This window comes from Ambystoma mexicanum, chromosome 13 (genome assembly GCF_040938575.1).
Source record: "Ambystoma mexicanum isolate Mex_15411 chromosome 13, UKY_AmexF1_1, whole genome shotgun sequence".
In the NCBI taxonomy this organism is placed as follows: domain Eukaryota; kingdom Metazoa; phylum Chordata; class Amphibia; order Caudata; family Ambystomatidae; genus Ambystoma; species Ambystoma mexicanum.
Window position 1 is genome coordinate 90,009,762 of NC_090938.1, and position 16,454 is coordinate 90,026,215.

At 44.3% G+C, this 16,454-nt stretch overlaps 1 protein-coding gene across 1 annotated transcript in view; it reads right to left on the minus strand.

Annotated features, from left to right (window-relative positions):
* LOC138520922 (cytochrome P450 2A13-like) overlaps positions 1-16,454 on the minus strand; it is a 75,758-nt gene that overhangs the window by 14,386 nt on the left and 44,918 nt on the right. Inside the window, exons 6-7 of the mRNA XM_069633350.1 lie at positions 14,723-14,864; positions 9,934-10,121 (exon numbers count right to left, since the gene is read on the minus strand). Coding sequence (XP_069489451.1) covers positions 9,934-10,121; positions 14,723-14,864 — 330 coding nt within the window. The remainder of the gene's footprint in view (positions 1-9,933; positions 10,122-14,722; positions 14,865-16,454) is intronic.

A 16,454-nucleotide genomic window follows, 5' to 3' on the forward strand; every position in this document is an offset into this window, starting at 1 on the left:
AGTGTCAGGTGGATATTGAGAACAACCTTAAAGCTTGAAGGGAGGAAGCTGTTTTTGTGGTATTTTTCGTACATTTAATTTCTCAGTCCTCATCCACACAGCCCCTACAAAAAAGGACGATTTAGCTCTTTACACCTGACAGAACATTGAGTAGTCAAGATGTTCAAACTCTCATATTAAACATAGATAGATATTCTGACTGTCACAAGCATAGAAATTACAGACATAAAAATTACAGTAGTTACAGAAAGCACGCAATGTTCACTTCCTCATTGAGTCCTTTTGGCACAAGGGTGCCTAAATGTTCAATCCAAAAGGTTTCTCTTCTATTGAGTCTCTTTTGGATGTTTTCATGTGGTTCGTTCCTGCTTATCACCTCTAAAACCAGGAAGCGTATCTGTGCTAGGTTGTGCCTCTTGTCCACCCAGTGTCTATGTACATCCCATCACAGATGACCTAATGCAGGCAGACAGTGTGAAAAGCAAAATCTTCCCCTCACAACAACAAACTAGATACAGCAAAAACTCCCTACCTTGTACCCAGATTTTGTCAACCCATATTATTCCCATACCTTGCTGCTCCTCCGTGTTTAAGCATGGCCTTGCAGCTATCGCGCACCTGTCTTTCTTACAATTCCGAGTCTCTGGGAAAGGGTTTCTTTGTGAAAATACAATCAAGGCCTTATTCTTAGACAATGATGCATATTTCTGCTGTCAGCCATCCTGCCACATACTGGGCAACCTGAAAGGCTCTCTAGGATGCTATAGAGATTAAATCCAATTCAATAGATAGGAACATTCACTTTAGTAATGTTCAAAAAGCCAAAACTGATTTCAGCAATCACAAAACCTAGATCCAATTCAATTAAATGCCAGAAATGCTCCCATAAATAATATTGATGCTGCCTGTATTTTCATTTATGTTGGACATACATGTTTACATTTCTCCCTCTAGTTGATCCATCAATTACACGGAAACACCCAAAAAGACTGAACAAAAAAATACAACAATATGGCATATTTGTGTGAATTTAGGGTGTATGAAACCTCATCTAGCCTAAAAATCTGAACAAATATCCCATACAAACCATTACAGTGAAGAAGGGCAGTGGGGGCCGCTGCACCTTTCTTCACTGTACTGTGAGCGGGGTTTGCGGTGGTGTTCCCGCTGCAATCTCATAATGTTTTTCTTTAAAAAAAAAAAGGAAAAATGGACCCTTCAGTGCTGGATCCCATAAACGCAAGTGAAGGAAACCTGCGTCATAGAGGGATGCTGGAGACTGCAGCACACAAGGAGGTTTGCCACCCAAGGATAAGTAAGGGGGTGGGGCAAGGGGATAGTCTGAATTGTTCTGGGGAGAGAAAAATAGAAATTATTTTCGGTAAAATAACTTTCAGTCTTTTCTACCTCAAACATTTCAGCTACGTGAAAATCACGGTAAATCCAAATACACCAGCGTCCTCTTTCACCTTGTCTTGAGTTTTCGGTACCCATACTTTGAAAACATTTAGCAAATTCCCTCTGAACTCTACTTGGCTACATGGCAAAATGTAGCAATCCCCGTCACCTTTGAGATTAACATATATTTTAAAATAATTGTCTGGATCATTCAGGATAATTTTGTCTGCACTTAGATCCTCATCACGAGTTGGGCGGTATCCCCGGCGGGGCTATTAGCGTTAATGTCAACCCGCGCTATTAACGCAGGATCACAGCTTTGGCGTAATGTTAAGTCCCCATTGCCCATTGGTCCCATGCGGGAATTCCCCATTGGGCTCAATGGGGAATTTTCAACGCTGCTACCGGCGGTGGTATTAGCATGCAGTAAATCGGTAAAAAGCAGTGCCGAAAATCGGCAAAAATGCAGCGGATTTGCCCCGTGATTTGACAGACCCTTAAATGCGGCGGTAATAGAGCTACTGCCGCATTTAAGGGTTACCGCCAAACTCATGATGACCCCCTTAGAGTTTTTGTTACCATGAATAGCTTTTCTCACTATCTTTTTCTGAGTCTTTCCCTTCTTTCTCTTCTACGTTTCGCTTCTATTTCTGAAGAAATCTTAATGCATTGGATGACTTCACTCTCATACTGTCTACAATAACTATTTCTGAGTTGACTCTCATTACAGCTCTCCCCCTCCATGGGATCTATGTTAACAGGACCTTCATACTGTGTCTTCCCCAACCTCAATTACTTCCATCGTTAAATGGTAAAGTAAGACTTGATTGTCTTCATCTTTTTCCCCTGGCCACATTCAAATGTGCCCTAATGGTCTGATTAAGAAGATTCCCCTTTACCTGCATAGATTTTAGTAAAGCAAATTGTTGTTCTAACTTTACCTCAATCCCCTCACTCTTGTTCACAACCATTGTTAACAATTTTTCGAGCACAGAATACATCGACATAGAATACATTGAACAGCTGCTCACATATCCCACATTAATTTAATCAAATAGACTTAGTGCCTCATGAGTAAAAGTGGACGTCTCTTTAAGAGCTTTTCCTGCGACCCTCTCTCTAGTCTCCTCCGAGAATGGGGAGGACAATGTAAGCGAGGTGTGACAGCCACATTCTTCTGTGTGCACTCAACCCCAAGTATAGCCAGTAAGGGAATTGCAACCTCCTGTCTAATCAGAATTTTCCCATGTGACCTTTCCTCATATCTACAATTTGTCTTTGACTGTGTAGAAGCATCCAACAGGAGCCATCAATCCTGACCCCCATGGTCAACCAACTCAGACATTACTACCTCGGGCGATAAAACATTTTGTTATTACCTCAACTGTCTCAACTAATTTCACCGAACTATGCGCCAAGTAGTTCACTATGTCTTCAGTCAGTTTAGCTACTAAATACACTAATGATGTTTTGAGATTTTCCATTTCAGTCTCCAACTCCATTTCATTAAGTGCTTCATGCACCGTAAAGAAATTAGTGGTTTTTGGGTCTACCTTCACTTAAGTTTCCACTCTAGGAACACTTATCGTCTTCTACATGCAGGTTCTCGGATGTCACAGTTGATATCCACAAGTGGGGACTCCACATATTCATCTATCCTGACCATCACTTCATCATCAAGGCTGGTTTCAGTTGTTTGTATGTCCGCTAAACGATCATCTTTCATTGATGAGTTATTCATCACCCTCGTCACCACACAGCTGATAGCGTGACAGCAATGCAATCTGTGCGCCTCACGTGCAGCGCTGACACGCCGCTTCAGGGCTACTTCAGCAGCACTTCAGCACGTTCAAGTGCATTTTATGCCCCAACCAGGTGGTTCAAAGGAAGTGATCCCGCAGTCACCATCGCCGGGCGTTGTAGGCACTAGAGTCCAGGAGGTACAGCTCACATCTTTAGTAACCAGCAGAGACAGAAAGGGCTGTTTCAGCACGTTCAAGTGCCTTTTATGCCCCAACTAGATGTTCAAAGGAAGTGATGCCGCAGTCAGCGCCGCTGGGAGTTCTGGGTACTGAAGCGTGGTAAGTACAGCTTACAGATTCAGCAACCAGCAGAGACAGAAAGCACATAGCAATGGCAAAGGTTAGGATTAATTCAGAACCTTCCAACCATCACCTCTTTTGTTTTGCTATTAAATATGTGTTCATGATAAGCAGTGAAATCGGCTCCAATTAAAATAAGCATGCCGCTACTCAGCCTTCCTTATATAAAACTAATTGCAAACTTCTGGCACACAATGTAATGGTCCCATGCAAATTCTGCTGTCAGACAAGTTCCTTGTAGGCACACTATGTGATTTGTATAAAAATTATCCTCCAGCCCCACTTGTTTTCATTTTTAGTTTTCCTTAACAATTCCAAGAAACAACCTCTAGAATTCCTACCTGCTTCAGATTCTCATTAGGGACATTGTATGATTCGGGACTGCAGCGTGCTCAACAGCCAATACCAATTTCATTCCCTTTCGTAGGATCAACTCTTCCTTCATTTGTTAAATTGAAGCCCTTCTTTTTACCTGTATAGTGCTTATCTTTAAAGGTAAAACAGCGATTGATTTGCAGATAATTCCCATTTTTCCATTGGTGATTTGGCCATCATTTTAGATTCTATGTTGCATGATCCTTCATTATCCTTTGGGTCATGGGTCTGGTAAAAAAGTATGGCAATTTTTCAGAAGACATGCTCCTGCTTGAGTATCACAACCATAATAGAACATGTGTGGAAATTCATGTAACTAGGATTGGGAAATTAAATAAATGCCATGAGTAGTTTTTACTTATCTGTGGAATCCTATGTAAAAGGTACACGATTTTTGGGTGCTATGTGATATTTCTGCATTTTTAAGGCTCTACACAAAAAAGACAGATTTATTTTGGCTGATTTTCTGTGGCCTTCAAAATGCTGAAATATCACTTTCTGAACCCCCACAAATGTACCCCTTCCTCTCTCACACACAGACACTCGCTCACTCACAAACACCCACTTAGCTAACTCCAGTCAATTCCCTCAAATGGTCTCACCTGTCAGCCCATGCTTGCACTTCTGCGCGTTGCAGGGAGCAGCTGTCATCCAAAGATGGTGGATGCACAGGGAGGAATGTAGCATCACTGAAAGTTAAGTGGGAGGGGGGGCTTTGGGTTAGGGAGGGAAGTGAGTTGGTTTGTATGATCGATTTAGAAAGGCCTAATCTCTGAATCTAAATGGCCTCACAAAATCGATCATAAATGTGTTTGGAAACAATTTTACAACACTTCATATGTCGTGTTACACACGTACATTGCACGTGTGTCAGCATTTGAAAGCACGTCCCGCAAAAAGTTTGGTGAAAGCATGCAAGATTTTCGAATGTTCATTAATGCGCATGGGAACTCTTCACCACGAAATAGAGGTATGAATACTGTCTCCACAGTACGCTTTCAACCCTTTTGAAAGTGTCTCTGGGCACTGTAGTTTCCACGGAACATCAATTGCGTAACTAACAAACATATTGTATTTTCTCCCATCACCTACCATCAAGTGGTACTTGAGTGGTGTATGCTGGCAACGTTTCCATTTACACATATCATTTATTGTGATATGCAAACATAAACTGTTTCCTTTCCTTCCGACAGGGGTGTGAATTTGTTTCCACAATAACGCATTTGCTACATAAATAAACCTGTAGAAATGTGGCACCTAAACCAGCACTGAATATATCTTATTAGCGTACAGCAAGTTGCCAGATGTTCACTGTGGCTGCAGCTGTGCTTTTCGCTATAGTGCACTAATGCAGCTGCCTCTTTATAAATGTCGGTGCTTCTGCTCTCCACCCTGTGCAACTCAGCCAGAACAGGAGTGCGCGACTTATCCTTACCCTGAAGCGCAGGGACCGTATCTGTCCAGGATTGAATTCTCTGCACTGGCTCCTAGTGGCTGCAACCGTTAAGGTGAACACTCTCTACATGATCCACAAGGGCTTCTGGTGCCTGGGTCCCCAATACCTACAACTCTAACTTTCCAAATATTTCCCTGCTCCAGATCTTCGGTCATCCGCCTACAATTCCCTCAGGGTCAGTCGCTTCACGAAGCACCCACTTGGTGGTAGATGTCTTTCTTCTGCTGGGGCCTCCCCCTGGAACATGCTCTGTACCTCCCTGGAACTTGAGGGCAACCAAGTCAGGGTCTGGAAGAACTTAGAAATCTTTCCATTTGCTTCTCTTTTTTCTCCTTCTCTCTCGTGCTCTGTCATCATACCATATCATACACACACTGCATTCATAACAACACAATGCCTGCCACTTACCTTGTACACTTCACAGAATGGTCTTTCCTCTGTAACCCATGTACTACAAATGTCTGAAATGTTATTGTACAAAACCAGCACTCAATGTATGTTACCAACTTTAAGCAAGTGTGTATAGTGCATGCATGCAAACATGATGCTTGCTCCTTACCTTGTACACTTCAACCGTAAGCTCCTGCATTTCTCTGTACAAGCAAACCTCCACCCACAATGTTTGTGTACACACCACAAGCAGCAACCACATTGAGCAATGCCTTAGCCTCCACAGTACCATTGGCATAGCCGGCTTCCTGAAAGGGGATGGATGTGGCACATATAATCCTCAAAGTACTGCAGAGTTGGAGGAGTTACCCTGCTAGGAACAGGAAGGGGTCATGTTTTTGTTTTGTACATGCTTGCATACAATGTTTTTTGTTTTTTATTTCTTTGAATAAGTTTCTGTTTGCTTGTCCTCCTGACATTTCTCACAACTGAAGGCCAACACCTCTCTTACATTCATACAGAATTCTCTTCAACACTTTGTGCACAGTAGCAAACAAAACAGCATTGCCAATAGAGTTAAAAAAAAGATGTTTCCTTGGAACCACTACAAATCTTGCTCTTTAATGCTGTCATAGTCGATGTAGAACATCCCAGCACTGCACATAAAGTCACACATGCTTCTGTTTATGAAACACCTCCCACCTCTGGCTGTAGAAAAATGTCACCGGCATGGTCCCATACTCCTCGTGGTGGTGTCGATGAGAAAATCAACTTGGCAGTAGGAAACATCTGCATCACTCCTGTCATCAACTTCTTTAGGTGAGCAAGCAAACATGAGCACGACATGTACCCCAAATGTAGTGCTTCATAATGCACGACCACACCATCTACAGTACTGACAGACGTCACACATGTCCAAAGGAGATCCATACAACCGAAACCCCTCTCATCAACTGTGCCCTAAAAAGCCTCCACTATTTCCAACTGAAAGTTAGCAGCAAAGCCTCTTTCCACGGCATACCTGTGCAGATGTTGCACAAAGGTATCAACCACGATCAACACTCTGCATCTCCCCATCTACCCCAACCTCACTGCATCGAGTTTTGGGTGAAAATGTTACCACCCCTTCATGTGACCCACACCCGCGACACCTGATAGGATAATACCCACAGTTCCATTTGCAAAGCCACCATGGTCAGCAGGGCAGAATGTACCACGTGCCTCTTCCCAGCTACAGCGAGGGCAGCACCCCCGTAAAGCATAGAGAGACCTTCCGTTTCCACTATTACATTTGCAACACTCTCTCATTAGGTAGTATGAAATAGTCACACAAGCGTGCAGCAATCACATCCAAGACCTCTGCATCGAACACTGTCATTTCTGTACAGCACTCCAGGCGTACCATTACACACTCACAGTACCCGTCTCATGTCATGTCCAAGCACCTCCAGGTAACAGTTCTGCAAAACTATCCACACAGTCAGCGTCCAAATTCACCCAGGGCGACACCCACTAAGTGCAGGTAGAAATATGTTTTTTCTTCCCAGCACTGTAGCATGTGCAATGATGCGATACTTCAAAGTACAGTACATCAGTCAGTAATGTGCACAATGCACGCTACACACACACACACAAATACACTATGCAGTTCAACCCTATGCACTTGTATGTACAATGTTTTTCACTGCACTGCTCACTGGACACACTGGAGAAGTGTTCACTCCATAAGCTCCTCTCAAGCGCTGGAAAATGTAGCATGTGTTAAGAATCACCACACCCATTGAATGAAAAATCCATGCACACCTCACAAAGCAGATGAAAAATTCAACGATCCAAATGATATGTGTAAGCAACCCACATAGCTGTGCGTGCAAGGCTTCCAGCCATAAATCCAAAGCACTAGGGCCTCACCACACACAACACACACTAGTACACCCCATTGTTTAGTGCACATGTCATGTCTAATGCACTTCACATCTACAATTGCGCCTGTCAACTTTCACCCTGGCCACATCTTTGAATACATGACTCCATGTCGTTGCGATGGCTGTCCTGAACGGTATGTGGGTGCCTGTGTACATTGTCCATATTTCAACTTTGTGATGCTCACAACTTCTTTTCAAGGTGCAATATGTTAAGCCACTTACTCAAGCAAGGTTCTTGTAAAGGGCAACACATAGCAAATGGGAATGGTAAGAAATTGGTCACTGATATGCAATGTGTGCAATGACCTACACCATGTGCTAGTGAACACATATCACCTCACTTTGGTTTTCCACCAAGTGTAAAATGTTTGTGACAACCACTCTTCAAAGCTCAGCATCCTCGTAAAGATGCAGGGTTAACCCTGTATGGCGCCATTATGTTGTGCTGGGTGTGGGCAAGGCCTAGGCTCTTGGGTGCATGGCATACGAAAGCCAAATGGCGACATGTGGCTCCCGAATGTGCAACACGTGCAGTAATCTACAACATATGGTACTGTATGCATATCAGATTACTTGTGCTGTTCTACAATGTGTACAATTTCCTGCACCACCATTCTTCAAACGTCACCTCCATTGGAGACATGCATACTTTCAACTGCATGCCTGCATTATGGTGCCGTCGCTACGGTGCAGGCCTAGGCTTTTTGGTGCCTGGCCTGCTGCATCTACCCATGCACCCAACAGTATAGGTCTTGGAAACACCCATCACAACATAACAAAGTCATGCAGGTGAACAATTGGCCACGTACATACCACTGAACCCCTACCACTTCTAAGGACCCAGAACTTCACCACTGCGCCCAGTGGACAAACCACATGACTGGTCACTCCATCAGGTCCAGGCATGCAGTAAACACTGTACGATGTGCTACCAATACCAACATCCATGGAACCAAGATTGTATGCAATGTTCACAAAGCACACACAGAAGGCAACAATGTGAAACCTACTTTACCCCACAGCACACACTTGATGAAGCAAGGGTCCCACCCATTCATCTAAGGGAATATGGACTTAGCAAACGCAACGCACCGTAGAACAGTATAGGTTTATAATTGTATGTGGTGTTCATTGTACTTCTCTTCTGCCACTCCTGTACCATCAGTGACCATGGAAAGAGGTCACCGAAGCAGCTATCGTGCCGTAACCCAGGCTTCCTTCCTTCCACCTACTGACATATATGACATGAACCACTTTTCTCTTCCCCAACTTTTCCATTCCTTACTTGCACCACCACATGGCGTAAAGTATGTTTTCCGGAGTCTGCCGCCGCCACACTGCCCTCTGTTACACCATGGCGGCATTTTGTAAACAATTTGATGCACAGCATGCTCCCCTGCAGCCAATTACCGGCCGCGTACAATGCTCGCCGCTTTGACAGCTTATCGCAAAGCCAATGACACTTCTGTCCGCGGAGCGAACAGGGAAATGGGTCAAGGGGAGCGGAGCCAGAAATCACTATTTTTTTAGCCCTACATTTCAGTTCTTTGCAACTAAAGCACTGGTCTGATTTCCACCAAACACAAAAAAGCATGCTTTCTGAACCAAGCCTCCGCTCCTGCCTCAAATTTGGTAAAAATCGTTCCAGCTGTACAGCCTGTAGTTTTTCCCCATTCAGTCGATGGAGAAACATTATTTTTTGGAACCCCCTTGCAAAGCCCCCCACCCCGCCTGCAGGAAACCTCACCAAAGTTGGTGAATAAATTCAGAGCAGGCCATATACATTTTTTGCAAAGTTTGGTGAGGATTCGTCCAGGGGAAGCGAAGTTATAAGCCACCCTTCCTATGAGTTTAGCAACTTAACCATAAGCATAATATAGAGAGAGAGGAAGAGAGCGAGAGAACGAGAAAGAGAGAGAAAGAAATAGAGAAAGAGAGAAAGATGGATAGGGGTAGAGCGATAGAAAGGGGGACAGAGAGAGCAAGAGAGAGGGGGGAGAGAGAGACACACAGAGAGAGGGAGAGTGATAGAAAGAGAGAGAGAGAGAGAGAGAGAAAGATAGAGAGAGAGAGAGAGAGAGAGAGAGAGAGCAAGCTAGAGTGGTGCATGATGCAGTGGATTAAGCAAGATATTAAAGGCTTGTTAGAGGCAAACCAAGGAGAAAGATTGGTAGAGCAAACACTTGCAAAGGTGATGATACTAAATTCCATGGAGAGGAGCATTATATACATTGGTATGCTGGTCTCCCGGATATCTTAGTCTAAAAACTTCTAAGATGATACATACCTTTGGAAGCATGAATCCTCTGAACTTGGTGTCTCGGATCACAATGTGCGACACCCCGAAAGGAAGAACGTCAGAAAACCGCTGGACCTCATGGATCACGGCATCAGTGTATGGCATTTGGCTCCTATACACAATGCTGGGAAGTCGGTCTCGTCCAATCACAGAATCAATCTCGGCAAGGATCCTTGCTGTCATGAAGAACATGAGAGTGTATAAGGGCCTTTGATATTCCATTTCATGCCCACTACAAATGCATTATAGAAAAGGTGTGTCAGTTATTAACGTCACTTCAATATTGATTATAGGTTAATAAAGTGTGCGTGCATTTGAGTGTGTGCGTCTGTGTGTGTGTATACGCTAAGAAATAGTATGTCAGAAATATTAAATTACCCTTGACAGCATTGTGCTTTCCTCTGAGCCCAACCTGCAACAGGTCTAGGCATGGGCAATTGGCTGACAGTGTACAATTAAATAGGAGTGTACTCCTTTCTCTATCATGGCTGCAGTTACATATACACACATCAATACCTGAAAATTCCCTGTTCCTTCTATGTGCAATTTGCACAAATGCAGTTCAAAGGAACTTTGTGAATGAGCCCATATGCAAAGTTAGCCTTTTATTTACCTATTTATTTATTTATTTATCTATTTATTTATTTATTGTTTGTTTGCTTGCTAGGCGCTTATACAATAAGAATATACTGTTACAACATTTGAATACAATATTTAAGAGAAGTGGGGGAAGAGGGAGGGTGAACAAACCTACTATGCCTTTGTGAGTATTCAGAACGTGAAAGTGCAGAAAGCAAGAGGGAAAAGGGGGTAAGTGCAGGGGTGTCTGAGCCCATGGGGTGAACCACGGACAAAGTGCTAGTAATGTAAAGTACTGCACAACTTGGGCCATGGGAGGTGTAAGTGCTTGTCTCCAGAGCGGAGGATATGCAGATGCAAAGTGCTGTGGAATGACAGCAGCTGCAAAGAATTGGTGTCGGAGGTCAATGCCCCAAAAATGCATAAGGGCCAAAGACACTGATTCAGCACCTGAGGGATTATCAGAGGCGAGAAAGAGGGAAGGAGGCAGAAAAGAGGAAAGTGTTAAGGAGATTCTGGAATTTGAGAAGATCCTGCTCAAGGCGCAGGGGGAGGTGGAGGCTATTCCAAAGGAGGGAGCTTGCAGAGGAAAGTGAGCGATCCCCTGTCCTGTGTTGACCAAAATGGTTTACACACAAAGAGTTGGTTCCAGAGGAGCGAAGTAGTCTTGAGGGACAGTATTTAGAGAGATCAAGTTGAAGATAGTGTGGTCCCCAGGCCCAGACAGTCTTGTGGATGATGCAGAGGTATTTAAATTGAATCCATGCAGCAGCCAAGAGCCAGTGAAAACTTTTTAGAGCAGGAGAGATGCGGTTGGTGGGCTTAAGGCCAATGAGAAGTCTTGTTGCTCTATTCTGGATAAACTGCAGGGGGTCGCACAGTGGAAGAAGGAAGATTTATTAGAAGACTGTTACAGTAGTCAAGTATAGAGAGAACCAGGGCTTGATTCACACTAAGCATCTGAGGGAAAGTGAGAAAAGGTAGAATTCCTTTGAGAAGAAAGGTCTGATAGATGAACTTCTTGGCAATGTCCTGAGTGTGAGGGAGGAAGGAAAGAGAGGAGTCGAGGATGACTCCAAGGTTCCTGGCTTCAGTTGAAGGTGCAGAGGGAGAGCAGGGGTCCCAATGGGAAGGATCTCAGTTTTATAGGCGTTGAGGCAGAGATCATTGGAGGCGCATCAGGATTGGATGGCAGATTGGCAGTCAGGGATGATAGAGGGTGCAAGAGGGTCAGCAGGGAGTTTGAAGAAGAGCTGTGTGTCATCTGTATAGCACTGGAAGTTGGAGGAGAAAGAGGAGATGAGGTGTGCAAGGAGAGCAAGGTTGATCTTACAGAGCCAAGGTGAAAGTGTAGAACCCTGGGGGACACCACAGGTGGAGATGGAAGTAGGAGATGAGTAGGGGTCCAGGATGACTTGGGAAGAGAGGTTAGTGAGGAAAGAGGACAGCCAATCCAGTGCCCGTTCCAAGATACCAAGTGTATCGTAGAGCCTTTGTATGAGGATGGAATGGACAATTTTGTCAAATGCAGAGGAATGATCGAGAAGGATAAGGATATCTGGGCAGTTGGAGTCCAGAGATGTGAGCAGCCCTTCATGTGTGTTAAGAAGAGCGGTTTCCTTGCGTCTGGATGTTCGGAATCCAGATTGATTGTCTTGGAGGCAACCAACAAGCTCAGTGTGGGAGTTAAGTTGGGGCTAGGCTGGCTTCTCAAGTAGCTTCCCCAGGAATGGGGTGATGGAGATGGGGCGATAGCTGGCAGGGCAGTTAGGGTCAGAGGATGTTTTTTTCAGGAGTGGGCACACAAGGGAGTGCTTAAGGTGGGAGGGGAAAGATCCAGTGATACAAGAGTGATTGCATAACTCAGCGAGAGCAGGGGCAAGAGAGCCAATTTGCCTCATTATAAGTTTGCCGGTCTGGGAACTACGGTACCAATAAGCATGTCAGTACCGCAATTTCCGGACCAGCAAACTACGAGGTCTGCTCGCGAGTGCCATTGTGGCTGCCGGGTCTGACCTGGCGGCCGTAACGATACCCGCGAGCAGAGCATGTCGGATGCACCGTCACCGTTATCCGGCTTCCCCATTCCCATTGAGCCCTATGGGGCTCAAATGGGAACGGGGAAGAATATTTCCGCCACCCAGGAATGGGCAATTAACGGTCCGGCAAGGGCCGTAATGACCTGGTAATTGCCCATTCCTAGCGCCAGAAAAAATCAAATACCGGCGGCAGCCTCAAAAATAGGCCCAATGTTATCCTTGATGGTCCTGGATGAGCAAGGGGGAGACCTGTTTCTGAGAGACCTTCATGGAGTGGACAATTCTGGAAACTTCTTCGAGTGTGACAGGAGCGAAGTAGGAAAAGAACGAAGGAGGAGGGGGGGGTGTGTGGTGGGGGAATGGGATGGGTGTGAGGGATTGTGGAAAGTGTAGTAAGAATGTCCTGAGTTTTGGTGGCAGAGTGTGAGGCCGGTGCATTACATAGGGCCTGGCAATTAGAGGGGGAGCAGGAGACTGCGGAGGGGTTGGCTAGTTGCCTGCAGATTTTGAAAAGTTCAGCTGTGTTATTACATACCCGTGCCTGAATGTGGGCTCTTTTCTTTGCACGGATGGCAAGTCTGTATTGCCTTCGGACAAAGAGACAGACTAGTTTGTCAGATGATGAGCCTGAGGTTTGCCACATCCGTTCTGCTGCCCTGCACTTTCGTTTCAGGGCTGCAAGTTCGGTGTCATACCAAGTGTTACACTTTGATAGAGGTTTCAGATGGTTCCTCATGACTGGGCAAGAATGTGAAGAGTGTTGGTGATGGAAAGATGGAGATTGCTGAGGGCAGAGTCAGAGGTAGAGTCAGAGGTGGGGTGGTAAGGGAGGGTGAAGGTGGAGGCAAAGGCAGCCGCAGTCACTCGTTTCATCGGGCAGGAGTTAGTGAACGAGGTTGGTGCGACTTTTGAGGGGGCGGTCAGATGGTCAATGGGACCCAGATGGGAGAAGAGGAGAGAGTGGTCAGACCAGGAGAGACGGGTGCCTAGTGGGGGGGAGAGAGAGATGCTGGTGTGTATAAGGGGAATCCAGAGTGTCTCCAACTGTGTGAATTGGCCCAGTAGGTAGAATGGGAAAAAAGGGAAAGCGAGGAACAGAGGTCAGTGAATAGGGTGGATGCAGAGCCAGCAGAATCCAGTGGAATGTTGAAATCACCCAGGAGGGGAAGGTTAGAGCTGGAAGAAAGTAAAGAAGAGCAGAAGTCAGCCCATTCAGGGGGGAATAGGGAGGTGGTGCCTGGAGGCCGATAGATGGTAGTAATGGTCAGGGTGGAGGTGGGAGAGGTGGCCAATTTGCAAACCAGGCTTCCAAAAGAGGAATAGGTCTGGGTAGGTAATATGGAAGCAGAACCCCACTCATGGAAGATTAATGCAACCCCCCGCCAGTGTGGGTCAGTTGGAGAACAGTTTTAATATTCAGGCCCCATAATCATTTGTACTGTTGGAGAATTTGGGGTTTTTAACACCAGTGTTTAGGTCTTAATGTATCCGACTGTTGCTAAATATGCATCATGCATGGCAGGCTGAATAAGGATAGGCAGTCAGAAGACACAGCTCATGGAACCCACCTTATGGTATGCCATCTGTCCAATGAAATAACATGTACATAATTCAGAAGAAATAGCTCATCAGACCACAGGTGTTTCTACTTTACACAGACCTTTATTATCCACAGAAAAAAGTGTGTGACACTGCACTGGTCAACCGAGAACTGACAAATGACCACCTGTTTCAGGTTGAAAATTAATAGGTTATTTGTTATTTTTAATTTCTAAAGCATGTATGGCTAAGCGATATACATAATTAATGAAATGGTATACAGACAGATTTGATGATAAATTACAACACAGGACAGTACAACAAGAAATAGAGCAAAAGACAACTACAAGAAAATATAAAATGTAAAGATGATTCAAAGAAATGTATATACGAAAGCCTTTCAGATGAGAAATTTGTAAGACAAAAATAAAAATGAACTATGACAATGACTAATAGGAGAAGGAGGGAGGCACAAATAAAACAACACACATGTACACAGAAATGTCTTTTAATCAGGCAGGAACATGAAAGCTCCAATTACTGAATTGGGGAAGGGCATATCGCATTTAATCAGTACATTGAGGAGCCCAGTCTTTTGGCCATCATTTTAAATGTGGTACCTTCAATTTCAGGGTGCTTTTTGATGAGGAGCAGCGAGTGCTTTATCGTTGTGCTGACCGTCTCTGTGCCCGCCAAGAACAGACTAAGTACACTGATGACCAAATTCTTCATGGTGTATTCAGTAGAAGGGTTGCCTTTATCCTTGTGTTGAAAACAAAACAATGTCCATTGAAATTTACCAAGAGCAACTTTTGGGTAAAAGGATCAGAAATGTTACCACACAGAACACTCTGAACAAGGTTTGAAAGGCAAATATTGCATAAAGATCACAAGATATAGGAAATGTTTAGCTTATAAGACTTTTATAAATGAGGATTTAGGCATTATAAACACACTACCCAAATAACTAGATGCTATCTAATCCATTTGAAAGGATAGAAGTCTTAGTCAACCCACTGATTGACTGACTGTTCCCTGCAATATCTAGCAATGCCTGCAGCAGACTTATAACCTACTAAAATATCCTACTAACACCACAAATGAGACTGAAGGAAAAAGTTGTTTGGATGTAAAAAACAAAAGTTGACTCGAAACCTTTAGTATAGTAAAGAGAATATGGTAATTGTTTTCGAGACTGATTTCATTATGGCAATGAATCTACCAGTGACTTGTGTAGTTCTGTGATCTGTGTTGACTTCTTATGTCCTTTTGTGCAATTCACAACATGTTTATTGGTCAAATTCTTAACATCCTACACATAACATAATCCACATTAACATGAAAAGCCTGAAGCCTTATATATCAGGAACATCCTAAGGCAATATCTAAAATGTTTTATTTTTTTTACTGTAAGTCATCAAGAGAAATAAAGGCCCTCACCAAAACACCAAACAAAAATTCCTCTTATATTTTCAAAATGTGCATGAAAATGGTAAATCCAGGTTCAGTGTCCCTGAGGATGGAAATGACAAGCATTGATAAAGCTGCTGGTTTCTCCATATTAAATGCCACATGCTGTCTCATATGTCCAACCACATCCATCATATGCACAAGCACGGCTAGGGATTTTCAGATATTGCAATGACCCGCCTAATGTAGCCTCCAACATGATGGAGAAGATTCTCAAAACATGTGTTGTGCAAACAGTGAGATGCAATTTTCCTCCTTTCCACGACATGGTGGAAAATTCACGAGTAAAAGACAAACTCATTGTTTTTACTCTTCACGTTTTCTACCACGGTGGTGAAAAAGTGTAAGTGACTCCCGCAATTAACGATTTACAATGGATTCCTATTGAATCCACCTTAGTTTACCAGGTGGTAATTTGAGGCGGATTCCACTGCATTGCATGCTGGCAGTAAGTCACTTGCATTTCTAAGCTGGAGCAGGAAATGAATAGGGCCACATTAGGGGCCTGATTCACAGAAATGTTTTATAATGGCAAAATCCCATAGGGATACCTGTGATGAACAGGTATCTCTGTTGTCACAACCGGTGCAACCATGCTCTCCACGAGAGCCCGGCATTACCGCCTCCCGCGAATGGGCAATTACCAGCCCATTCAGCTCGTAATGGGCCAGTTATTGGCCAATCGCGGGTGGCGGGGCTGGTAGCGGGCATGGCAGTAGCCGTGCCTGCCATACAGACGCGGCTACCGCCATGCTCGTAATGAGGCCCAATCTCTCTGCGCATGGATTATTAGCAGGTATGATGGGCCTGTTAGCGTTGTTTTCTTTTTGAACTTTTGGAATCTTAAAATATCTTCCAGGTCTTGGTCTGTGATGAACAGGT